Source organism: Andrena cerasifolii, chromosome 1, assembly GCF_050908995.1.
Source record: "Andrena cerasifolii isolate SP2316 chromosome 1, iyAndCera1_principal, whole genome shotgun sequence".
NCBI classification, from domain to species: domain Eukaryota; kingdom Metazoa; phylum Arthropoda; class Insecta; order Hymenoptera; family Andrenidae; genus Andrena; species Andrena cerasifolii.
The window spans coordinates 24,317,574-24,343,508 of NC_135118.1; the positions used below are offsets into that span (position 1 = coordinate 24,317,574).

Here is a 25,935-nt window from a genome sequence, read left to right on the forward strand (position 1 = left end):
GCCAAACAGAACCTACTATCTTGAAGATCCCGAGGGATTCGCATTGGAGTGGTGCAGAGCGATCGAGAACATGCGAGTCCACTACTACGGCCTGCAAGACTCCACCGCTTAAACAAGAAAGACTGAACAAATCGACTTGGAGGTGGGACGCGGTAGGACGAATGGAGGATTTCCATCCACGACCGTTTCAAGGCATATGTCCGCGAGGTGCGATCACACACCGACCACCAATCGCTCGTATGCGGCCAGAGGAGGCGATTAACGTAACAACGGTTTGTTAGCGTATAAATAATGTGACTCGTCTTTAGGAATGATACGTTCTATAGGATAAGCTTAGTGTTCTTCTAGCGCGTTCGAAAGCGTTCTTGTACAGCTTAGGGCAAATCTAGGTAAAAATTTGAGAAACTATTGTAATTACGCGTGCCCCTCTGACGAATCCACGCGCAGAGGAAAAGCGTATCGAAATCATCGTGCAGTTCACTGTTTATCACCAGTTACGTTTAATAGCCTATTTATTATCGACCCTCGGGGAACCTCGGAAAGAAAGGCTGCACGCCGTTTCTAGCACGCAAGCACACGAGAGTAATAGCGAAAATTTTTAGCCAAGGTTTTTAGCTATTGCGTGTACGTCGAGAGGACAGAAGCGTGCGTGCCCTCGCGCGCGCGAGCGCAGGCTGCGTGACGTAACGTTCGTGATCGAGGTCGCCTGGCCGACCGCATAACAACACTCTCTCTCTCGTCACGGAGAAAGGGAAAATAGAGTTTGATTTCTACGCGAATTTCTCCACTCGCAATTCGTGGTACGCAATCCGGCACATCACGGTCAAAATTTCACAACGGTAAAACCTTGCGCTTTGAAGCTGATGAACGAATAAGGGAGAGGGCACACGTTGACGAGGAAGGGATCTATGAAGCTGGACCATCCAGGCGCGCGTCGATCACGCGCGCTTAAGGCTCCCCCAAACCAACGCGAATATTCGCGGCGACAGCGAACATTTTGCCGCGATGGATCCTTCGCGGTAGCTTTCTATGCGTGGCGGCTTTGGGGTTGTCTAAACCAACGCGAAACATTTCCGCTGCGACTGCCCATAAGCCGCCACGTATAAAAAACTGCCGCGAGTCCATCGCGGCAGAATGTTCGCTGCCGCCGGGGATGATCGCGTTGGTTCGGGGGAGCCTTAAAGCAGCACGTAGCGTTTTCGTTTCCAAATGTAGCCAAAATTGCATAGAGAATCGCGGACGAGTTTTTAGAGAGGCAGGGATCAACGGCGGACGTCGCCACGTTAATATTATTGTCCGCTGTCGGTCTCGCGAATCTAGGCGTCAATTTACCATATAGTCAGAGTCAACCAAAAAATGAAAAAAAAAAAATATATAAAAAAACGAAAAACGCAGTGGGGGACAACGTGTCGCTTCGAAGCTTTAATGGACCGTTTACGTTGCCTGAAGGGGGGTTCCCGGAATCTTCGCGCCACGATTCCGTTGGAACCCCTTGCTCTCTTCATCTACAGTATTCTTCTCGTTGCTCGTTGAACCTTTTCCTCCTATTCTCGGTACTTTGTAAATATTAGCGCGATTCCACGAAGAGGCAGGCTCCGTAAAGGCGCCCTTACTAATTGTATAGTGTTCTATATACGTATATATACATAGAAATATATATGCATATACACATATATCTGTAAGTACAAAATCGTTGTCCGGCCACGGCGTTTCCCCCCCGTTCGTCGTTTTTCTCGTCTTAGTCTCCAAAATGTTTCTTCTTCGTCGCCTCGACCTGGCCCTCGTGGACGCTCGATCGAACAACGGTGCGTCACCCGGAAGCGATGGTCTCTCACCAGTAGACTTGCAACGGTTCAAGATGCGGAAGGTGTAGAAAAACATTCGTTGTACAAAGAGTGAAGCGGTGGTGATTGGAGGGGAACCCGGAAGTTCTCCCGTGAAAGACTTGACATACTTGAAGAACGTGACCCTATTAGTTAAGTAGATAGGTGATTAGAGAATCGTTTAAAGAGGATAGCTTTAAGAGAAGTAGTACCCCCGTTTAGATTCGTACACACAAGACACACACACACGGACACACAGGACACGTGTCATCGCGTTCAAACTATTATCGTTAATTATTCATACTATTGCTCTAATTTCTCTAGTATTTAGCAACGCGGTTATATCATTAAACATTGTCGTTATCGTCTATTACCGATAGAAGTATTTTCTTTCGCCCCTCGTAACTGTCGACGTTATTTAAGCGATCATTTTGTTTCTTTCTTTTCGTTCCTTTCTTCTTTTTATTATGCGCACCGTATTCGTTCCGCGTTATTTATTTATTGTCGTTACGTTGCTGGCGTTAAGGATCACACATACATGTACACAACACATACACACGCACACGCGCGCGTTGTTTACGTAGGAGTTAAAAGCATAGACTTAGGTACCATTACCGCTACCACCACTGCGACTATTAATGCTAGACTATTACCGCTATTACTATATTACTACTATAGCGCTAATTTGTTGCGTCCGTAATACGTACGCATGCGGGCACGCGTGCTTCGCGTGTGCACGCGTACACGCCTGCGTACGCGCGTTCTACACAACTATATATTTACTATTTGTCACTTTAGGCGTTAAATAATCTAGGTATTCTTGTAAATAATACTGCCGTGTTCATCGCCTACTCAGCGAAACGCTATTCGACGCTGCACGCGCGCGATCCAGTCGTGGCCCGGACTCTGTACGATAATACCTGTATATTACCTATACATATTCTTTATATAGAGAAAGTATGTAGATATATATATATATATATATATATATATATATATATATATATATATTTATATCTATATCTATATATATATATATATATAAACACAGACATAAATGCATATACAGATATAAGAAAATATTTATGAATTGTGAATAGTAGTTAGGGAAATTGTTTTAGGCCGAAGAGACACACACACTCTTAGGTTTAAATTCGTTGACGCGTTACGATGGCGCACGACTGGATTGCGCGCGCAGCTCCCACCGTGGACACATACTGCTGTGTATATATACGTATAAGATAGCCCTACGCCACTCTTCCTCGCGATAATTTAGGAGACTTAAACAGGGTATTTCGGAGGAGGGTCGTCCGTGGAAATAGAGACGGTTTGACCGTCGTGCCAGCGTCGCCGCTCAAGTATGCTCGAAATAATGGCGGCTCGCTCGCGGGCTGGCATTGTCCTCGTGCCCAGTGGTTTTCCAAAATGACCGCTTTTGGCGTGCCACGCACGGCGCGTGCGGGTGAAAACGGGGCGCGCAGGCACGACGAGAGCTCACCCGTCCCGTCTCCACATTCGGCCTCTTCCTCCACCAACTATAGTGAGAATCGATTCGCGAGGAGGGGGCGATATTCCAAAAGTTGTTGCCCCTCGCCCCCTCGTTCCCTCCTCCCCGCCCCCTCAATTCCTACACGTCCTACCGTTGTCCACGGAAAATAGCGTTTCGTTAGCGTGCGTGTTAGGTAAAAAAAGAAGAAGAGAAAGGGCAAACGCGATCTTTCTGTCGAAAGCAGGCGCGCGTCGACGAGCGTTTACAAAATTTAGAAACGTGCTCCGTGAGCGTTTTGGTTGAAGATGCTCGGCGTTTCGATCGTTCACGGCGAAGTCCGATCAATAAAGTTCCTCGCTTCCGTCGACGGGCCCGTTGCGCCTTCTCGCTTTCGAAGAAAGAGCGCGTCCCTTGCGCCTGCCGTGCTCCGACCGCCCATGGACATTGTTAATCGTAATCGGGTCAGCGACACGGTGCACGCGTATCGGCAGTTTCCACCGTGCAAACTTTGCAGGTTCTACGTTTTATGCAGGCGTTGCAAACTTTCTGGTGGAAACGCGTTTTCCTGAGCCGCTCGCTCCCCTTGAACCTGGGAAAAGGATGGTCGCTTTTATCGTATTACGTTATAGTGTGTCTCAGTCGTTTTTGCAGACTGGTCTATATTGAGATTCCCGACGCCCGGGGGAAATGGGGCGGCGCTCCATCTCCTTTTGTACCATAGATACACTTTAGCCGAGGAAACTTAAAAATCTCTAGCCGTATTTGTTGAGAGAGAAACGACATTACAGTTTATCGTCCCGCGCGAACGCGTGACGAGGATAGCTAATTTAATTTATACGCTCGCGGGATGGATGAACGAGGGAATACTTAAGGAGCCGAGGATATATGTAAAATTTAACGGGAAGTAAACAAACGTTCGAGATGCGCCGACGCAACTCACGCGAGCAATAACAGCGAAGGCCTTGCGATGATTCGATTGCCTACCCGTTGCGGCGCGACAAGGACGGTTCAACTATTAATTGCAGTATTACTAAATGTATACAGACTAAAAAGTACACATACACACCACACCGACACCATCTACACGACCGCTCACTTGTACTACACTAAAATACTTCACACTGGATAAGAAGACTCTGTAAATAGTTAGCACGTAATTGATATTATAGGCGACAAGATCTATTAACAGTAAATTTATTTATAGTAAATTTTCCGAAATACCGTACATCTTTGTCTTATGAATTATCACCATGGTCCTACCCGTTCCCCGAAAAAGCCACGTTATCTTCGCGTAATTTTAAGTACATGGACGAGGATAGCAACGAATTATTACGGTAAGTATATACAGAATGTTGTATTATTTTAAGCTACAATCTTATTATACACTTTGTACTAATTACATCGTAAAATCGCCGAGTACCCTAAATTTTTGCTCTTAACCGCGGCTAGTGCGCTATTGTTCCTTTAATGCTAATCTATATTGCACAAGGTAGTAACGCGTTTAACACTAAATCGTCATTTAATAACTTAGGGAATCACAGAATAGAAAACCGCATCTAATCGTTCAAATTGCTGATTACTTCGACCAAATTGCCGCGTGTACGGTGGCCATTGTAATTTCTGTATTAATCCTGGATATTGGTAACTTTTCGGACCGGCAAGTGTGTTAATAAGTGTTTCTTTAAGTCGGGCATATTTTTCGGCATGGCGGGACATTTGTGACACTTGAGCGGAGTGTTGAGGTGCTCCGCGCTCTCTTCTGATTTCAGTTTCTTCAGTTCGCCTTTCTCGCGTAATTCTTTCAAGATATCTGCAGTCAACAAGATAGGTTTGCTTTCGATTAAACACATATACACTTCAAAGTTAAAAACGTTTCGCAAGTATTGTAAATAATGTTGCGATAGTGTTTTCCCCCTAAATATAGTTCTACCTGTTGAATGTAGGAAGAAAGGAGTCGTGAACGAGTTCCAATGATATTTGGTTTTCAGACACGGGCTGTTGAAGTCTGTACTTATCACATGCAAGTGTAATCGTTGCATGCTCGGTACCGCATGATATCCAACGCTGTAAGGAATTTATTAAAATTAATCAGCATTCTGACGTTAACGTTATACATTAATGTAGCGCAAAAGAGGTATGCATATGTACAGAAATTCGGAATCCTCGTGTTCTTTCTTGAGATCTTCTGCAACCTGAACCATGTGGAGCATCAATTCCTCGTTCTCCGTTTTAACGTGCCACAGCGAAGGGATATTTTCCTTTGGTAAGACCAGGTAGTGAAACTGGGCCTTTGGATATTTGTCCTTTATGACGACCACTTTCTCATCCTCCTGCACCTTGAACTGTGGATCTTCCATAGATACCAGCAAACCTGTTGCCCAGTGATGCTTCTTCGGAGCAGTCGCGTCGGTGGGTGCTAATTTCGGTTTGCGCTTCATTGTCGATATTACTTTGACGTGTCTCCAGATAACAATATTCGCTATATCATAAACTCATACAGCGGAGACAAATTTTTGGCAACCTGTTCGCAATATAAATAGCGTAATGGTACTCTATAAATAGTAAAATAGTGAAAGTGCACATGACATTCTAACTAATTGAATATCTCTAATTACGAAAGCGTGGAGAATAAAAGGAACTACTGACCAGGCGTACTTACTCAAAGCCGTTGGAATCGCGCTATTTCAAGCTATCATATACACATCGCCGAGGTTATGTTTGCAGTATATCTTTTAGCGTTAAACACAAAACTCGGACAAGCGTAGAAAAGATCGATTAATGTGTATTTGAAACGATGTTACGCACAGGTGATTAGTATTATACATTTCCGTTGGTTTTCATTTTTTCCGCACTTGCTTAATTTCATTAAACCATAAATGTATGGAATATGAAATAAAGATGAGTCAGTTTGACATTTGTGTATGGATCAGTCGTGTTGCGAGTGAATCGGCGCGCACGCGTGAACGCAGGCATTTAAAGGAGTACCGCGAATAGCTTTTAAATTCGAAATTTTCGTACATTTAGTATAAAATCTTATGACGAGCATTAGGGATTCTAATGAGGAATTTTGCGGGAAAATAAACGAACCGTTTAGCGAATAACTTTAGATTTATTTATTTACTCAAATGGAAGGCAATCGATAAATTTGCAACAAATAAAAATAAATAACACTCTCTCTAGCAATAATTACGTGATCGTTACTTAAACGTACATATCATTACAATAAATTCATAGATACTTAACAAAACTTATACCTTCTCTTTTTTTATCGCATGCTCATACAAAATATGTTCGTGTGATTTGTATGTGTGTATGTGTGTGTTTGTGTGTGTGTGTTGTGTACGCGCGTGCGCGTTGCATATCATTCCTTCTTTTTTTTTTTAACGTTTTTCGGTGCAAACGCACGTAGCATGTTTATTATACACGGTATATAGCTCGCAAAACTCTATACACGGACGATAAGAGTCACGTCCTAATGTAAAATTTTATCTAATCACTCCCTTCCTTCTTTTTTTTTTCATATGCCGCTGTTCGTATCTCCGTCGCGCAACCCTCCGACACACTCTCACACACGCTCGATTACACAAAGAAAAGACACTTTCACGCGTCTCTCGGCAGACTACCAGATTCGCACAGCCTGACAAAATCAATCAATCAAACATCGACAGATTTCATGATTCGAAGAAAGTGAAATAAATCGCGGGGCTCGCAATGACAAGCAACGATATCTTCTGCGACACCGGTTAATAGAGAAACAAAAAGAAGAGAAACAAAAATTGAGGGATCGTTACGCCGGTGTGCTATTAAATGGCGGAATCGTTTCCGTCCGTCTCGTCGCCTGCCCGCTTGTTCGATTTTCCCGCGCGTCTGTTGCAGGTGCTGACCACGAGCGGCGCCACTGTAACCCACACTCTTCTTGACTCGCGGTCAGTTTGTATTTGGCGCGCAAACGTAACGTCGTCGACCGTTACAGTTGTCGCGCATCCGCGGTTACGAATGTATAGTGCGATAAAGTGAATGGGAATTCGTGAGTTTTGGCGGTTACGTTGGGCAGCGCAGCCTCGAGTAACTTCGTACAAGCGAGCCCGCCTCACAGACGACGCATTCACAGCACTCTCGACTCCGGCGCAGGTATAATACAATAATATTTTACAACACGCTAAGAACTCTTATTGTCATGGGAACGGATGGTACGTTTCGTATGACGAAGCGACGCGCGCTGGCAAGGAGATTTTTGGCACGATTTCTTTTCAACCCCGATCACGCACAATGTTCCCTCCTTCTCTCTTTCCGCGAAAGCGTCGCACGATTGAGGGACGTAAATGCAGAGTTAGTAGCGTGGTTACGAAGCGACTTTTAAGATCGGATCGAACGGATGAATCGAAGGGGATAGGATTTAAATGCACGGGTTTCGAATGGAACTCGACAGAGGTGCTAGAAAGCCTCGCGCTAATTTCGCTTGACTTTTCAAATTAGTTAGTCCGACTCCGTTCGGATGTTCCGTAAAGCATACAGGGTGTCCTAGAACAATTATTCGGAATCGATCTCTTTTAAAACGAAGCCTGATACGAAGAAGTTGTATTCCATTGTTTTTAACTATTTTTCCAGGAGAAGTCACCCCCCATTTGTGCTGCGCCACAAATTACTGGACAGCCTGTATCGCGCGTTTACACTCTTTATTATAGTGGATCGCGAAGGGCAGAGTTTACAGTTCAGGTAGGTTCAGAGCGAGCAGGCTTCTTGGTTAGTAGTTTTCGGCAGGAGAATAATCGGAAATCGAGGGTACGTCGCGTTTGGTTCCCTGATCGTTTCCAGCGAGGAACATGGTATCTCAAGGTCCACGGGGTGTTTCTCTGTTGCGCGTGAACGTTTGGAATGTTGCATATTGTTGCTGCTTATTGTTTGTGCAATATGGGGTGAACGATGTTTTGCTTGCCAAAGCGCCACTTTCGATCGCGAAAGCAAGGGACCACGCCTAACCTACCGGAATCTGCAAACCACTCTTTGCACCGTCGAGTTTCCGCACAAAATTGGCCTGGATTCGTTAGTAAGGAAAGATCTGTGCATTTTAACATTAAGACAGCGTTACCATCGTAACTGTGCCGATTGAAATGGTTCTCTGGGGCTCCATGGTGCAAGGATGTTTTGGGATTCAATCACGGTGATCTCGAAGACAATTGATAGCTCTAGCTAGGGGTTCGATTAGCACCATCGCTGATCACGTATATACGTTGACACAGTTTCCATGCACTCACACACATTTTCACGTATTATCAACGCTCGGTAACATTCGCATTCACCGCTTTCTCTTCTTATTACCGACTTGGGCAGTGCGATCCTTTATCGTTACGTCGACATACGAAGCCACTTGGTTCTGCAAAGAATGTCTCAGAAAAATGTGAGGCGTTCTGCACTGTCCTCCAGTATTTCTACTTTCCGGTTCAAAATTTCTCTACTAACTGGTACCAATGCCTTGGTACGATTAATGCGACCAGAAACCGTTAGAAGCTCTTCCCTCCCCTAAAAACTCATAGCTTAGATGCGGGGCATATAATTCACGAAACGAAAAATAAAGGGAATCCTCGAAATATCGGCAATCCATTTCTTGTTCGACGCTTGCGTTCCTCTTTTAAAACTGGTCGCATTAAGTACGATTCAATTCGAAGGTACGCAACGACGTTTATTCTACCAAATCGATTAAAATTCAAACGTATTCAGTTACGTTAAAAGTGACGGGCTTCGATGGCCAATCAAAATTCTGAGACGCATCCTTCGACTTTTGCTCCGAGAGATGTACAGGGCGTAAAAAGAGTACTTGTAATCGCCACTGAAAGTGGACAATGCATTCTACTCGGTAAGAGTGTACAAAGAAAAAAAGGAACTATGTGCCGCAGACGAATCTTTCGCAAGGAAAAGAGTTGGGTGTGGCAGTCAGTTTCTTTCGCACCGTTTACCCTCCTGCCTAGCAGAACGCATAATATTAATACAAAGCTTGACCTCGAATTTCACAGTCAAGATGAGTTTTCCAGCAAGCTCGTTTCCGTGAAATTCCCATCGGGAATCTCACGACTACCATTTTCTTTTCACGCCCTGTACAAAAGCCTTGGCGCGCGTAGCTTCGATCTCTTGCTCGTGCGAGTTTGGAGAAACATGGAATGTCACAAAAACAACGAAAAAAGAGACTCATAGACAGGGGGAACTAAAAAGAAACAGGAGAACCGCACGATACCCTGACATTGGTACACCATTTGTTCGCACCCATTCCGAAATCTCTATGCGATTACTGACATTTAAAAGTATGTAATATGTAACCTCTAACATCACATGCTCTTGCTTAGAAAATTATATTAGCTGTGCGGGAAAGCCGCTGAACTCGCTCACGTTCGCATTTCCCTCTTCCGTTTTACTTCCTCTAACGACACCCTATCTCTTCTCTTCCTACTTCGAACGCACCTCGGCTTTCGCGTATCATACCGTAATTTACATACACGTGTGCGCACGCTCATATGTACGCATACATACGCGCGTACACACACGCAGCTTTACAATACATTAAAATTCTCGTAAACGTAATAATTATCCGATTACAATTGCTACGACTGCATAAGGTTCGGCATTTTCTTTTGGAGGAAGGCAGGCGGTGGCGGGGGAAGGTGGAGGAGGTGGCTGGGGGGGGTGGGGGAAGCATACTCGATAAAACAATATACGCAGCTTTCCCGTTTTTCCTGTTTAACACACACGCTATTCGCAGTTATTAAAACTCAAGCAACACACGACTGTAGACTGGATAGTAAAAACTAGCTAGAAACGCTCGTTAGGTGATTCTTTGGAGAATTTTGAAGACACGGTCGTCGTTGCTGCCTTGTTTCCGATAGCGAGGACGACGGTGTCGCGCTATTCTGTGACTCGTCGTCCCGCGCTGCACCCTTCGCTCTACCGTTCGTTCTTTCTGCCGGATTGACCTGATCGCGAGGCGCAGCATCGTTTCCCGCGAGAACGAAAGAGCGACGCTTCCGTGGATTGGTTAATCTACTGACCGAGGAAGACCGAAGTGTACGCGCACTCGTGACAATTATATTCTATATTAAACCCCATTAGAAACGATCGTTGCTTCGAGGTGCCCTCTACGGTCTCGTCCTTGCGTTTCCGCGCGCCACAAGACTACAGGGAGTGAGCGTGCACCCGTGCTGCGACGCGTTTTAAATTACTCACCTAAGGAAATCTCGCTCGTGAATATTATACATCTATACCCCTAAGTCGTACGAAAGCCCTCCGCTTGATTCGAGAAGCGTATGGTTCTGCGTAAAGTAAGTACACGTTCAGCGTCCACGCGGGAGGAGTCGCGCGATCCAGCGAGCCATCCGCTCGGCGTTCCCAGCGGAACGCGTCCGGGGGCGGGCGTTCGCCGCGAAACGATTCGTTTAAAAAAAAAAAGAAAAAAAATGCACCAAACAGTCACAGACTCTGATTCACACGACACACGCGTATGCCGTAGCACTGATCCTTCCTTTCCGATTCCTTGGGCTCTTCCGAGTCGTCTCGCCGTATCGTAAGGTCCTTCGTTCCCATCGCCGATGATAGTTAAGTACACAGGGCCGAGCTCCGAGGATGGATCCCGGGCTAGGTCGCGAAATCGACTTTGTCCCAAGTCAGCGAGAGATCGGAGGACATCTTGAAGTCGGTGTCCTCCATGTTGAAGAGATCGAACGGGTCCTGGCTGCTGGCCAGCAACGGGTCGTAGATGTCCGTTCCGGATGACAGACTCGTGGGCGGCACGGGCTGATGGCTGGACATCGTTGTGGAAGTGGTCGGTGGTGACTGTGGCATCAGAGAGTCCAGCCAGTCCGGGTCGTCCATGTCCATGGGCATATCCCCGATGTCCATCAGCTCCTGCGGGGCTTCCATCTTCACGCCCAGGTCACAGTCCAGCTGGCCGAAGTCCATAGTGTCTAGGTCCAGTCCAAGTTCCTGGAACAAGACGCGACAGAGATCACCGACGTTGCACACCTGCGCCGCGCCGCGCAACAGTTTAATCCTAACGGGACGGAATTGGACTCACCTTAAGGTCTAAGTTAGCGTTGTCGGAGGACGTGACTTCCTGTGGAGGCTGAGGGTCAGGCGATGCTTGCTGGGTCGATTGAGGGCTGAGCAGCATCGCGGTGTCCAGCTCAGCTTCCGAGGTGAGGAGGTCCGTGTTGAACGAGGAGATCTCCTCCTGCTGCTGTAACTGTTGCAACGCGGTGGGTAATTGAATGGAGAACGTTGCCAGGGGCAATGGAGGCGGTGGCGGCGGTGCTGGTATCGGGGAACTCACGCAATCACTTTGGGAGACCTCCATCGCGATCGGGCTGATGGGGCTGATCGGACTAGCAGCGGTGAAAACCAGCGAGTGAGTCTGACTGTCCGCCGGCGCCGTGAACACCAGGTTCTGTTGGAGCTGTCGGTTAGGGGTCGTGGGGGTTGCTGGGTCCTGCGCAGCGCTGGGAGGTAGCTCGCCATTCTTTATCAGGATTTCCAGAACGTCATCCACGACTTGGCTCTTGATGTGACTCTTCTGGACTGGCTCGATTTTCACCTGGGCACGCAAAAATTAGCATTACAATTAATATCTACAAAATGTTTCGTATTAAACTGTGAAGTGAACGTGAACAGCGTCCTCACTTTAAGAAGCTTCGCAGCTTCGTCGTATTGAGGAGGTGGCGGCTTGCCATCCTCAGCCGCGACAGTTTGCTGCTGCTGTTGTTGCTGCTGTTGAGCGTGTGCCTGTGCCACTAAAGCACCCAGCAGCGAACCATTCAGTTTCGCAGGTTTGGCCAGGTTCAGAACGATCGCAGTGGGGATTTGCACTGTGGCACTGTTCTTGGTCTGATTCTTTTTGTTGTTGATCGCAGTCAAGGTGGAGGAATCGAGAATAGCAGCGGCGTTGTTTGGTTGAGCTTGCAGGAACGCAGCTAGGCTCGCTTTCGCGTTCAACTGCTGGAACGCAGCGTGCTGTTGCTGTGTCTGTTGCTGAGACTGCTGTTGATTCTGCTGTTGCTGCTGCTGTTGTTGTTGTTGCTGCTGCTGCTGCAGGTGTTGCAACTGTTGCAGATGCAATGCCAACTGTTGTTGCTGCATCTTGTTCTGTATGTGCTGCTGGAGCACCAGTTTCTCAGCGTGAACAGTTGTGGGCTGAGTCTGGCGAATTTGCTGAAGTTGTTGTTGAGACTTGTACAACTCCCGTTGCAACTCCTCTATCCGTTTTCTCTGTTCTTTGATAATATCGTCTCCTGAAACACGAACTGCATCGTGGAAACACTGACGTGTGCTGTGCAGGGCTTGAAACCGTTATTATAAAGATTTCGGTTGTTGAAGGAGTTATGAAGAACCTTTATTCGGAATAACCGTTATAAAGAACCTAGATATCAGACTATATAACTATAAGTTACGGTTCCTATATTGTTTAAAAATTATTATAAATAAGTAAGCAAATATATATTATGTACACATTTGTACATATGTATACAAGTGATCCTTGCATACCGCTGAGTGTATACATATACATATGTACAAATGTGACAATAATATACAGCTATAATATGTTGTGATTTTATTTACTGTAAAATTCTGTACAATCGTTACAAGAATCGGTTCTATAACCGCTTTGTTACTTATATAGAACCTAAAAAATAAAAGTTATAGAACCTAAAAAATAAAAGTTATAGAACCTAAAAAATAAAAGTTATAGAACCTAAAAAATAAAAGTCATAGAACCTAAAAAATAAAAGTTATAGAACCTAAAAAATAAAAGTTATAGAGCTATATAGGAACCGTAACTTATATTTATATAGTCTGATATTTAGGTTCTTTATAACAGTTATTCCGAATAAAGGTTCTTCATAACTCTTTCAGTCAGAACCTTTATATAAGAGTTTGAAACAGTTATTTTCCAAACCTATTCAAGCCCTGGTGCTGTGCCTCGAAAAGCTTTCTTCGATAGACACTCTGAACTTTTGTATAGTGATAAGCATAAGGCTTTGGGACTCGATTCTCAGTTGCGATTGTGTCGTATGTGGGTAGTATGGACAGTGCAGCAATAGACAAATTAGTTAAGTATGTATGGGGGTGCAACGTTCCAAAAAATACTGCTCTAGACGTTAATATATATATTGATAGCATCGTTTTGCTAACTAAGTGAACAAATAAATGTACCTGGAGGGCTCGACGGATCATCGTGTTCACTGCCATGTGGAGAATCGATCCGTGGACTATTAGGTTCGTCCTTGATGGCAGAGCCGGGGCTCTTGGCATGAGAACTGGACTCGTCGGATGTCACTAGCCCCGGGGTGTCCATCAGTATGTGACCCATGTGCGTGACGTGTGGTCCATTCGAGCTAGACGTCGAGTTACTGCTAGATAATTCCGTGAACGGCTTTAATCTCTCGATGAGCTGCGGCTTGGAGCCAGACACTGGCAAGTTTCGACGTTTCAGCTCCACTTTGAGATCGCTTACTGTAAGAACGGAAGATATTTATTTTCCATGACACAAGGCGTGGAAAACAGTAATGGTCACTGATATCGCGGATGAAACTCCGTATCCTGATGGAGATCTATTAGAAAAGCTTGCTTTAAAATTCAGTTCGACATTGAGACTTAAATTAGTGTTACTTTCTTTGCGCATAACTGATTTAAACAGTACTCAGGAACTATACCTTTCATTTCCTCTAGCTTGCCCAAGGGCCTCAACGGGGGCTGCTCCGAGGGGTTGCTCGAGGAATTCGACGGCGCGGGACTCGGCGCGTTCGCGCTGCTTCCGCTCACGCTCCCTGCATCGCTGGCACCGCTGCTATTAAGGGACAACGGTTTCTGGGCTGCCGGTAGAATGATCTGAGGATACTGCGCAACAACACGGCCTGAATTAACACAACGCCCACACCGTTCCACAGCCTTTTCGCGGTAAGTCAGTCTCGTGAAACAAAACGCTCGAACTGAGCGATCGCCGCGGTCTCGTTTGCCCCGTGCTCTTGGATTATAAATTTAGACGTAAGCACGTAATTGCTATGCAAATTATCGGGAGAAAGTATCACGCTAACGAGTAACATCCGGCAACATTCGCTGGTTCGCTCGAGTGTCGCTGACGATCGAGGAAAGTGGACGCGATGTAACATTTCTATTTGCCTAACGGTCACTTTCCTCGTGAAAACGGCTATAATCGAAGTGGAACGTACCTTATGTTGCCATTCGAGCTGCCACTGGAGGAAGAGCTGCTGCTGCTGCAGCAGCAGCTCGTAGCTGGTCTCGCCGGGCGGTGCTGAGCCGACACCGGAAGTCGAAGAAGACACCGATGTCTTCTGCGCGTTTGGCGGGCCCTGGCGACAATTATCGTCAGATATTAGTCCGTATTAATCACTATCAATAAATGGAGAGGCATTCTCTGTTGTAACTACACCTTTGCAATGTGCGACTGCAGAAACGTTTCTGACTCTGTCATGCCCTACGCCTAAATATTAATCATCTCAACCACAAAACCTCACCCTCCACGTACATACTCCAATCAAACACGATTCTTAACACATTCCGCACAGCTAGGGCTGTCATCTGTAAAATCATTAATCCAGGACAGAGAGTATTAAAACCCCGGACGTTTCCACTTGAAATCCGGACACTTTTAATTATTTTATATATTAGGTACGATATACCCAGACAAAAATTTTTGTAAATTATAGACTGTAACTGCAATCAAGAAATAAAGGTAAAGTACTTATGAATTTTTGAGCAGCATCGAAATACCCCCATCACTACAGAAAATCCCCCCGGACGTCCCCGGACGCCCTAAAAATAGGACAAATCCGGGGAAACCCGGACGGATGGCAGCCCTACGCACGGCTGATGTCATAAGCAGGGCTTGAAACCGTTGTTATAAAGATTTCGGTTCTTGAAAGAGTTATGAAGAACCTTTATTTGGAATAACTGTTATAAAGAATCTAAATATCAGACTATATAAGTATAACGATTCTTGTAACGATTGTACAGAGTTTTACAGTAAATGAAATCACAACATATTACAACTATAGATTACTCTGTGTAACCAAATTGTTTAAAAATTATTATAAATAAGTAAGCAAATATATATTATCTATATATAAGAATCGGTTCTATAACCGCTTTGTAACTTATATAGAACCTGAAAAATAAAAGTTATAGAACCTAAAAAATAAAAGTTATAGAGCTATATAGGAACCGTAACTTATACTTATATAGTCTGATATTTAGGTTCTATATAACGTTATTCCGAATAAAGGTTCTTCATAACTCCTTCAGTCAGAACCTTTATATAACAGTTTGAAACAGTTATTTTCGAAACCTATTCAAGCCCTGGTCATAAGACACAAACCGACACTACCTGCCCTATAAGTACCTTCAGAAATGGCCGTGCGGAACGTGTTAAACTCAAATGACCACTCGAACTCCCTCCGTACTATTTCAAGCCCTCGTCACCGATACATTCTCCGTCCCTCTTGGAAAATTCGCTCCCTCATCCGCAATCTTTCCCTCTCAAGACCGCCGTCCGCCCATTAAGAAGCGACGCAATTTACCGTAATTACTCGGAACGTTTCGTTCGTTCCTCGAAGGAGAAAAATTCGAAGCACGCCTCGCGGTAACATGTCCGAGGGGAGGGTGAAAAAACTGACGCGAAAATCGAGTTAGCGGGACGAGGACGGAGGACGTAGGAGAGGCCGAGGGCAACCAGTGATAAATGATACATCAAGATGTTTTCTGCGCCCTCATTTGCACGCCCATTCCCGGCTCGCTTTCACGCCGGCCACGCCATATCCCGAATGTTTCGGGAGCGTGGCCCGGGCACTGGCACCTATCGCGGGCTTTACGCCCTCCTCGGACCCTCGGTGGACCCCTCTTGGATCCGCTTCTTCGCCGCTCCCTGGCTTCCTCGCTCTTAGGTGCAATTAGCGCACGAATTACTCAGAGCTAACGAGCTGGGCCCCGGGCCCTTGGAGAGATCGCGAGAGTTAATCACCCGATACGATCTTCGGACCGTCTCTCTCCCTTCGACAAGGGGCGGGCTGGGGGGCAGATTGTGCCCCCTCGTGGGCTACGGGAGCCGAGATTTACCGGCCGTACCCGTTTTTACTTTGCTCTTGGTTTTTACTTTGCCTCGTCGGTGCTTCCTCTTTCTCCAGCTCGGCTCCGTCCTCTGTTCTTCGTTTTTTTCTTCAGCCCCACTCGGCTGCTTTCTTTTCTCCCATTTGACCGTTTTTTTATCCCCCGGGCTCCCCGTCGCTCTTGTTTCCTCTTTGTCCCTGCTTCCCTTTTTCTCCCTCTCGTCCGACTCGGCGGCTTCCTTTTTTCTATCAACCCTCTCCCGCGCGTCTCATTGTATCTTATGAATCCACGGACCCGTCCTGGCAACTTTGTGCTCCCTGGTAGCCGGCTACATGATAATTACACTTGCGTCACGGGCGCGCCGACGCGTTCTCGATTTTTATTCCCAATGAAAGTTCTTTACGCGGCGAGTGTCATAAAACGGAACGTGTATTTTTATGTCCGGCCAATCGGGCCCGTACCTCTGGCAACATAATTGCACCACATGGATATAAAGACCGCTCGAGGTACAGGCTGTTTCAGCGGAGCTGGTCGAAACTTTCGACGTGAGTTCTAATCTGCAAAATAATGTTACTGCGCATGTTTCCACTTTGGATTACAGTGGAAAGAATGAGCTTAGAATAGACGCTCGTTCTTTAGAAGTAAAAGTCGAAAACAAAAAGGAGTTGGAAAGTAAACGTTTAAAAAGTTAATAAGTATGTTTGTACGAATCAGGCCTTGAAACCGTTATTATAAAGATTTCGGTTCTTGAAAGAGTTATAAAGAATCTTCGGTTCTATATAAGTTACTAAAAAATAAAAGTTATAGAACCTAAAAAATAAAAGTTATAGAGCTATATAGGAACCGTAACTTATACTTATATAGTCTGATTTTTAGGTTCTTTATAACGGTTATTCCGACTAAATGTTCTTCGTAACTCTTTCAGTCAGAACCTTTATATAACAGTTTGAAACAGTTATTTTGGAAACCTATTCAAGCCCTGGTACGAATCCCCTTTTTGCTTTGACACAGCAATTAATACTCAGGCTCGACCAATCTGTGTGAAGCACCCTGTACAAACGGAATCAAGAGTGAAAGCGGTAGATGTTGAGTCTTATTCAATCGGAATATATCGTTCTCTGGCGTTACCTCAGTCAAGTCGATATAAATTTAATATCCGAAAGTCGAAGCAAGAATTCGAGAAACCCCTACTTTCAGTCTGATCTGGGAAAGAATGGGTTGCCGATGCAGATTTCAAAACCGCGAAGTTGGGTGGAGGTTAATGTAAATCCGATACCTAAACTTCGTCAGAATCGAGTGGTACCCATTCAAACAAAAATACTCGCGACTCGTTCGAGCCCAACGCTACAAACTTACACCGAATACTAATGACACGATTTATACAGCCCCAAATCTCATTGTCAGCCGAAGACAAGCGCAGCTGAAAATAGAGAGATACCTAAAGCAGAAGTTTATTACTCACTTTGTACTCGTGAAACTTGATGGTGCGCGTCTTGGGCTGGCTCTTGGTCTTGGACTTCTTCCTGTTCTTATCCTTCCCGGGCGCGTCGCTCCTCTGACACGTGGACGCGGCTATCGGGCTCGGTTGGGGCCTCGGGGTGATGGCAGCCGGCGGTGGTGCCGGGGGCGACGCTATCGAGATATTGGAAAGGGGGCTCAGGCTGGACGTCGTCGAGCCCAAGGACATCGGACTCGGCGCCGGCGCCAGTGGAAGGAGGGTCGTCGATGGACCGTTCGTCTGACTCGCCTGTTAACAGAGATCGTTGCTTTTTTCACCGCGGGATCCCCGATTAATCGGCCCACATCGCTGCCCCGCCAATTTATGGGCCAGTACTTAACGTCCGACGTAAATCTATTTCTGCGGCGAATTCGGCGGCTTTTTTTGCCTCGCGACCGTCCCCGCAAAGCGCTCGCGCATCGACCTCTCCCTTTCGTTACCATCCCCGAGTACCTATCTCCCTTTTTTCCCCGCGAAACACTTCCGTCGATCGTTTGCGTCGGTCCATAAATCGATGCGTCGAATAAATCGAAAAATCTGCGCGGCCCAGAAGCGCTCACCTGCGTGGAGGCATGTTGCTGACTGTGCTGAACTTGCTGCTGCTGCTGCTGCTGCTGCGAGCCGACCACGGTGTTGCACAGCTCCGCGAACGTCTGTATCGTCGACTCGTTCGAGGCCTGCTGGAAAACTGGCGACGTGGACGAGACGACCACGGCACCGCCGGTCGTTGGAATACTAAGCGATACGGTAACGATCCCCGCGGAAGCAGCCGCCGTCTCCAGGACGTCCGAGCGGGACTCCAGCTGCGGGGAGGGCGCTCCTTCGGAACTCTGGGAGTCATCCTCGAAGGTGATGTAGTGATCCGGGTGCTGGGGCTTTGTTACTTGGCCCTCGCAGGTGGCCTTGAAGGGAATGTGGCCCTCTGGAGCAAGTAATCGGTAAAAGAATTTAGTAAAGCTAGTAGAATTATTAGCTGTGACTTTGTCCAACGAAACAACTGCGGCTACAACTAGAGCCTGGTTCCATTGAACAAGCACTTATCCGCGATTCCTCCCTTGCCAGAGTTCTATCCGCCTGCCACTACTCAGGCGTTAACAACGGCTCTTCTTGCAAACTTGCCGAGTATATCGATCAAGACGGCAAAAGGCAGGGTGATGATGCATGGACTCACCTTTGACCGCCCTTTCAATGGGCTCCTCCGTGTGGAGAATATTCTTCTGGATGAGCTCGAGCGGTCCAGGTCGATGACTGAGCTGATCGTTGAGCTGGTCGGCCAGCCTGGCCTTCTTCAGCATACGCTGCCTCTCGGCCAGGCTCGGGTCCACGTGACCCACATCCTCGAGGATGTGCTGCCTGACCAGCTCCTCCCTGCCCGGTCTCTGCTGGATCTTCGCCTTCAGCAGGTCGCCGGTCTTCGCCCGCTCCAGCTGCTTGCGCTGCTCATGGAACGCTGGCGGCGTCTTCAAAGCTGCGACAATAAGAATCATTGCTCGTTAATGCCTGAATCAGGAACGATGATTCACTTGATAGTTAGTGGAGGATGTAATGGCACTCCGTTTTACGCGAGTCGTTTAAATATATCGCTGATCGTGTCAGAATGGGCACTTCGATCGTGGCAGAACAGTCGAGGAGGTTCCTTTCCGTTTCGCGTGCTGTGTATCGCAAACATCGAATCCACGCGTTGGATTAATATTTTCGGCCAATTCCGAAAACTCTGATTCTCGGCGGAGCTGATTCGAACGTGTGTCGAGCTTTGAGCGAACATTTTGAAGAATCTTATCCGTCTAATAATAAGGGTACGTTTACGTTGGAGCTGCGATAAACGATCAGAGCGACGATAAGAGCGAGATGACTATATAGATGACCAATTATAAAAGCGTCGAGAAAGAAATATTTCTCTTTCTTCGCTATTATCGCAGCTCCAACATAAACGTACCCTAACCCGGCGTTTCGAGGCTTCCAGAAAGAGTTGAAAATAGAAGCTCGTAACAGGTGTAAGCCTTCCCTTTCAATTGACACGTTCCTCTCATTTTGCATAATCCTATGCAGCGCCGCGTTCCAGGAATAAGAACTCGATTCCGTTCCGAGGAATCCGCAGCCCCTGGCGCCGTGGACAAGACAGGGCAGTTAAACTGCGCTCGAAAGAACGCGAGTACTTTCATCAAGCTTTCCTTGCGTCAATAGCAGCAGCCAGGCGGGGGTGTCGTGGGAAGGGCGCGACATCTAATAAAAGAACGGCTGAATGAGAAAAAACGCTTCTGAAGCTTTTAGGGTGTCCTCGGGAGCATACTGCACGCATCAATTTCCGGGATGATGGCCCTCAAAGGTCTCCCCCGCGTGGCGCCATTTTGGTCTCAACGTCAAACGGCTCCACTCGCATTCCGCAACGCCATTAAGTCCCCGGATAAATGATCCCCGAAGCGTTTTCCCTACGCGCGCCACTATTTCCGTACGAGCCGCGCAGACGGCAGTCTTCATTACAGGGAATAAAAGGCCTGCACCACCTACGGGACGGCGACGTGGCAACGGAAATGTGGAAACCGCGGCTGCCAGCCCCACTCCGCGCCACCTCCACGTCGCCAATAAATTCCTTCTTACTTTAATTTCGCGCGTGTTTACGGCGCAGCCACGTAACGCGCCGCGTTCCAACGGGCGACACTTTCGGGGTCGCGCTTTATGAGGAAGTCACTGTAGCCGGGCGGATTTAATGCGCGCTTCGTTCACGTAACTTTGCGAAATTTGAAGTCTACGGAGTGTAGAAGACTCGCGAATCGAGGAAGTTGTTTATGGGATTGAGATTTCTGAAGTGGTCAGATTTGTAGTCGAGCTGAAGATCTCAGTGCTTGGTGGTGAGGGATAGGTACCCACTCTGCTCTGCTTGGAATAGTCTCCAGTGTTAAGAGATATTCGAATCTGAAGAATTTGCTGCCTTGAGGGATTTCGAAGGTTCATACCTCATTTCTCAAAGGTGGATTTAAAGGGGGACACCCACTGTGGCGGATGGAAAAGTAAGCCATTTTTTAAGATTTTTTTTCAGGAATAATTTACAGTTTTTATACAAAATTGTTATTACCTACCTTTAGTACAATATCTTAAGAGACTATAAAAAAACAATCAGGAGAAAAACATGCATAAATATTAATATATTAATTAATCTTCTAGAACGTTCACGCGCGCTGGTCGAATGTGTAACTAAGGAACAGCAGGTCCGAAATCAAATTTCATTTTTTTTATCAACTATACGAGTGTAGTTTCCGTTGCACGTACCGATTTATTAAACAAATTATTTTTGTGAAAAATGGGGCGCTTTGGAAGAAGAGTTTCGAAAAGCCACCAATAAGATGGACAGTTTTTCAAGCGTATTTCAAAAAATTTGTTTTCGTTCACAGAATCCGTACGTGCAACGGAAACTACTTACACTCATATAGTTTATAAAAAAAAATGAAATTTGATTTCATACCTGCTGTCTAGAAGATTAATTAATATATTAAAATTGATGCATGTTTTTCTACTCATTTTTTTATAGTCTCTTAAGACATTGTACTAAAGGTAGGTAACAACAATTTTATATGAAAACTGTAAATTATTCCTGTAAAAAATTCTTAAATGTGGCTTACTTTTCCGGCTGTCACAGTGGTGTTTCCCCTTAATATATTCCACCAACAGAAGGTTGAAAGAAGATGAAAGGTCCACTAAAGAAATCGAATCTACCTGAAATTTCTATCAATATTAGAAGTGATTTAAATATTTCAAGTATCTCAAACCGTCCAGATGCTCAGTCATCATTTGAAGTACTTTCTGCAGGAGCAGTAATCTGTTCGTAAACGCCTGTAACTTGAAAGCAGGATCGGAAATGGGGGGAAAGTTTACGCCAACTTTTTTCCCCGATTTTTGTAAACTGACTGCACCCCTTCGGAAATTACGCCCCAGTAATCGCGGCGCACACTGGGTACTGGCCGATGAAAATACCACGCGCCCCATTCCCTTCCCGTTGGCTGGCGTTTACGCGACGCATCGTGTACACTTTCGTCCCCCGGGAATCATTCATTTACGGCTTCCCAGACGCGGGGATATCGCGCCCAGCATCCAGGGTAATGGTTTTTTCGGGGAAGAGCGGCTTGCGATGGCGTTGTAAATCTGTTTACGGCGCGCGATTAATTTCGCGTAGCTGGCCTGCGCCGAATTTTAACGAACGCGTTTATTTCTTTTCCGCCGAGAAACGAGGGAGGGAAGAGGCCAATCGTCTCGCTGGAAACACCGCGAACGTGCAAGCACATTCCTTCTTTTCAAATCCAACGCTCGAAATGATTACTTCGCACAGATACCCTGGGATAATTAATAACAAAAGGGTGTCCTTCTGGAATTTAATTATTCCACAGAAGCAATGGAAATATTTAGTTAACAGGTTCCGCGGATTTGAATTGGAGTCCAATGTGATCACTGCCCCAATTTGCAAGCAGAATTATTCAATGGCAGAAACGCGTATAACTCCCAAGTTACCAACGTCAAACAGGAAGCGTCTTACATGAACTGTTTTCATAATCTCTATACACCCAATTTATCCGAAGACTATGACGTACTCTTTCACGGCTAAAGCCAAGCTCCTAAACGACCGCGTTCAGACCGACTCACTCCATGAGAACGACAAAGATGTATCTAAATCTCGCGCTCTTCATTACCCACAGTTCCTCCAAACATTCGAAGAGGCAACAGAATCCTTTGAAATCGTCCTCCGAACGTCGCACAGCCGCGAACAAAGCGCGCGCCTCGCCGGTGGCGTCGAAAGGGGCATGATTTTATACAGAAGTTTGCTCGAGCGGCTGTCGAAGTCGAACAATACCACATTGAACGGTGTACAGCTGTCTTGGACGCGCGTACTCGCTCGGAAACGATTGCATAACCAGCCAACTTTTCCGGGCGCGCGCGACCCGCCTTATTATACAATGCGATCGCCCACGCGGATTCCAACTGAATATCGGCAAAGAAGCAACGCTCCGCGTACACAAAGAGACACTGCGAGGATAAGGGCTCTAAATCTGTAGCTTAACAAGCCAGCACTCTGTCCTTCGCAGTGGCGGACTAGCCTGGGTGTCAGCTTGCCCGATGGCAAGTGATCACAAAAATTTTAATTATACTTTTTTGCCATTTCTGTATGTTTTGAAAATTGTATTTATTTCTTATAAAAATTATATATTTATTGATGACTAGGTGATTTTTTCACCCTCACGGGTTAATTTTTTTTTAAATATTGTATTGTCATCCAAACTACGCACGTCTGCAAAGTTTCAAGACAATTGGATAGTTGGAAGTGGGTTAAATTTGAGTTGCCAGATTTGAACTGTACATACAAACAAACAAACATACAAACAAACAAACATACAAACATACAAACATACAAACATACAAACAAACAGAGGATCGAAGCTGAATAAAATCGTTTAAAAACAGAAAAATTAGGAGAAAATTTATTAAAAGAAAAATTATTACTCTAGCGCATTAGGATAGAAGAGCACACATGTAGATGGGCAGACAAGGATAAGATTAAGAAAAGAAGGAATATAAAGGTGACTTAGGAATAGTGAAGAAATATATGAGGCAGTGAGAGCAAAAACGGACTAACCCACATTAAAAAATTTTTTTTTCCTATTTTATATGATTAGTAGATCCTATTGGAATACATTATTACTACTAACTCAATTTCGAAAAAAAATATGGGTTCGTCCGTTGTTGCTTTCACTGCCTCATATATCGTCGAGCTTTGCATTTAATATCATAGCCTTATAGTTGTGGATGCCCCCCCTTTGCTTCCTGGCAACCAATATTTTTAGATTCAGTCCGCCTCTGGTTCTCCGTGTAAATAGTGGAAGGGGCGTTGTTTTCTATCCGGCGTTTCATTCGCGAAAATCTCATCGTACTTCAACGAATGACGACATTTATTGGCCTGGGCTAATGATGCCAGGGTACCTCAGTGTGTACCGAGTCGACTGAGGATGGGCGATCAAGGTGGATTCGATAGCTCGTAAACACAAAATCGAGATCGCGCGGTGTACGACCCCTGCCATCTGTATCGTCCAATTGCGGATGATTTATAGTTGCTTTTATCTCGTCTATGGATGGTATCGCGCGAGGTTGCCCATCATCGACTCCCTCTGATTGAACCAGACAATCGGAATGCAACGAGTCGCTGTGAAATACGATTGTTTTTTGCCGTGTATGCTGTCGTAGCGATTGCGAGAGTAACTAGTCTCTTCTCATTGATTGGACGATTCATGGAATGGATGGGTTCGATGGATGTTTGTATTGGGAGTAATGAGACTAGGTGGTGCTGAGGAGTGTTCCAAAGCATACGTATCGAGGGCACTACGAGTTTCGTTTCGTCGGTTCATGCAAAATTGGGTGTGCGGTAGCGAGGGCTACTTCATCTACTCGCTTGCCCTGTGCCGAATCGCTTTGGATATTAATGGGTATAAAGCTGTGGTCTGAACGAGTGTACCTACACTGAATACCCACAGATGCACTCTTAGAATTGAGGACCTTGCAAGAGGGGTGCAGCGTTATCTTTAACAACTTGGAATAAATTAGAAAAAACTGTTTATCAAGTTATTGCTTTGACTTAAAATTAAAAAGAGAACACTAATTGAAAAATATATTAAAATATATATTTTCACACAATGAGTAGTAGGTAGCTATTGAGTTCATAAGTTTTTTATCTCTATTTTTAGCGAAAAAATATTCTATAATAAAAATATTAATATTAGAATTAATATCATTAATAGATTAATATAATATTAGATTAGATTAATATTAATATTAGAATTAATATTATTAATAGATTAATATAATATTAGATTAGATTAATATTAATATTAGAATTAATATCATTAATAGATTAATATAATATTAGATTAGATTAATATTAATATTAGAATTAATATTAATCTTGCTCCATTTTTTACAGTTTACACCAACCGATGTAGAATTTCTTTTAGTTATACCTATTACCCGTGATAACTCAAAAACTGTAAAAAGTGGAGCTGCACCCCACTTGCTGCAAGGTCCTCAAGTGTAATTCTAAACATTTCCATTGCCATCTTGAACTTCTCAGACGAGTGCACCTCCCATTTTCAAAATTCTTAAGATATAAGTAACATTCCAAAGGATTCTGCCAGACATTGAAGGTGATCGAAGTCTCTACCCAGCCCATCGCTAGTACCTACACGGTGTTCGCTTTCACCCAAACGAAGTGATTTCGTTTCCAGGGGAATTGCAACGGTCCCGAGGCCGTTTTTACGAGCAGGCCCGAGGAACTCGGGTACCGAGACGCGTGGAACGGTGGACGCGATAAAATCGAGCGCGGGCATGCTCTCCCGCGGATGGAATTTATCGGTCGAAATCCGCGTTTCCAAGCTGGATATAGGCATCATTTACTTTTATGATCGTTGGCCGTTGGGTTGCGCGAAACGGTGGACGTTCTAGCGCACGTCCGTCGCGGGCAGCCGAGATTTATGCGCGTCTCGATGGAGAACTAGACAATTGGGTCGCAGCTGGCTCCCGCTGTGGAAGGCACACGCGCGTCGAACGACAATCGATACACCGGCGGTTTCGCTAACGAACGCGCGTGGGTGAGACAAAAGCCGCGCGGCGAGCCACTCCGCGGATGTTGGAAAGGGAGCCTAATTGAATCGAATCGCTCGGCTAATTTTAGAATTTCCTACGCGATACCGGCAACGCTCACCGTCCCTCCGTCGCTGTGCTGTTTGTGACTCGAGTTTGGTCGGCTCCTTCGCTGTTGAGGAGCCGCGGAACTGTACTCTGAGGTTGGCCAGTTTTCATGGGGATAACAGCGGTTTCTTTTTAAGAGAAAACGGGCAGGGGAAGTGTCATGGAGTTATTAGATTCTAGAGGGATGAAAGAGGAGCATAAGTAAAGAGAAAATGGGAAACGAGACTAGGTTCAGAAGAAAGAAATAATTCTCAAGAATTTCAATATCACTTCCCAGCACTCTACGCTTTGCTTAAAAATAT

The 25,935-nt window shown here is 45.6% G+C and overlaps 3 protein-coding genes across 9 annotated transcripts in view; 1 reads left to right on the plus strand and 2 right to left on the minus strand.

Moving 5' to 3' along the window:
* Window positions 1-4,537, plus strand: part of Pdk1 (Phosphoinositide-dependent kinase 1) — a 645,970-nt gene extending 641,433 nt beyond the window's left edge. Inside the window, exon 4 of the mRNA XM_076816051.1 lies at window positions 2-4,537. Coding sequence (XP_076672166.1) covers window positions 2-112 — 111 coding nt within the window. The 3' untranslated portion in view covers window positions 113-4,537. The remainder of the gene's footprint in view (window position 1) is intronic.
* On the minus strand, window positions 4,490-6,247 carry Aptx (aprataxin). Of its 3 annotated transcripts, none has more exons than XM_076816220.1 (4): window positions 5,972-6,247; window positions 5,461-5,833; window positions 5,243-5,376; window positions 4,490-5,122 (listed from the first exon to the last, which is right to left on the minus strand). In XM_076816220.1, the coding sequence occupies exons 2-4, from the start codon at window positions 5,748-5,750 to the stop codon at window positions 4,938-4,940; spliced, it is 609 nt and encodes a 202-aa protein (XP_076672335.1). In that variant the 5' UTR covers window positions 5,751-5,833; window positions 5,972-6,247; the 3' UTR covers window positions 4,490-4,937. The 3 variants fall into 3 exon arrangements, with proteins under 3 accessions (XP_076672335.1, XP_076672322.1, XP_076672327.1); XM_076816207.1 differs by having other exon boundaries at window positions 5,461-5,864; XM_076816212.1 differs by having other exon boundaries at window positions 5,461-5,864; window positions 5,959-6,247.
* A 154-nt stretch (window positions 6,248-6,401) lies between these two features.
* Window positions 6,402-25,935, minus strand: part of LOC143371112 (uncharacterized) — a 381,457-nt gene continuing 361,923 nt past the window's right edge. For 4 of the 5 annotated variants that reach the window (XM_076816002.1, XM_076815995.1, XM_076816019.1 and 1 more), the window contains 9 exons: window positions 19,083-19,379; window positions 18,472-18,833; window positions 17,876-18,160; window positions 14,520-14,660; window positions 14,004-14,187; window positions 13,504-13,803; window positions 11,974-12,581; window positions 11,372-11,887; window positions 6,402-11,280 (listed from right to left, as the gene is read on the minus strand). In XM_076816002.1, the coding sequence (XP_076672117.1) occupies window positions 10,933-11,280; window positions 11,372-11,887; window positions 11,974-12,581; window positions 13,504-13,803; window positions 14,004-14,187; window positions 14,520-14,660; window positions 17,876-18,160; window positions 18,472-18,833; window positions 19,083-19,379 (3,041 nt within the window). In that variant the 3' untranslated portion in view covers window positions 6,402-10,932. The remainder of the gene's footprint in view (window positions 11,281-11,371; window positions 11,888-11,973; window positions 12,582-13,503; window positions 13,804-14,003; window positions 14,188-14,519; window positions 14,661-17,875; window positions 18,161-18,471; window positions 18,834-19,082; window positions 19,380-25,935) is intronic. The other variant, XM_076816011.1, reaches the window with a different exon arrangement.

Coding starts and splice junctions, on each gene's coding strand:
- Aptx (XM_076816220.1), bottom strand. CDS start 5,750: ATGAAGCGCAAACCGAAATTAGCACCCACCGACGCGACTGCTCCGAAG. Junction 5,377..5,460: donor CACGAGGATTCCGAATTTCT/GTACATATGCAT, acceptor AATTCCTTACAG/CGTTGGATATCATGCGGTAC. Junction 5,123..5,242: donor TTTCTTCCTACATTCAACAG/GTAGAACTATAT, acceptor TGTTGACTGCAG/ATATCTTGAAAGAATTACGC.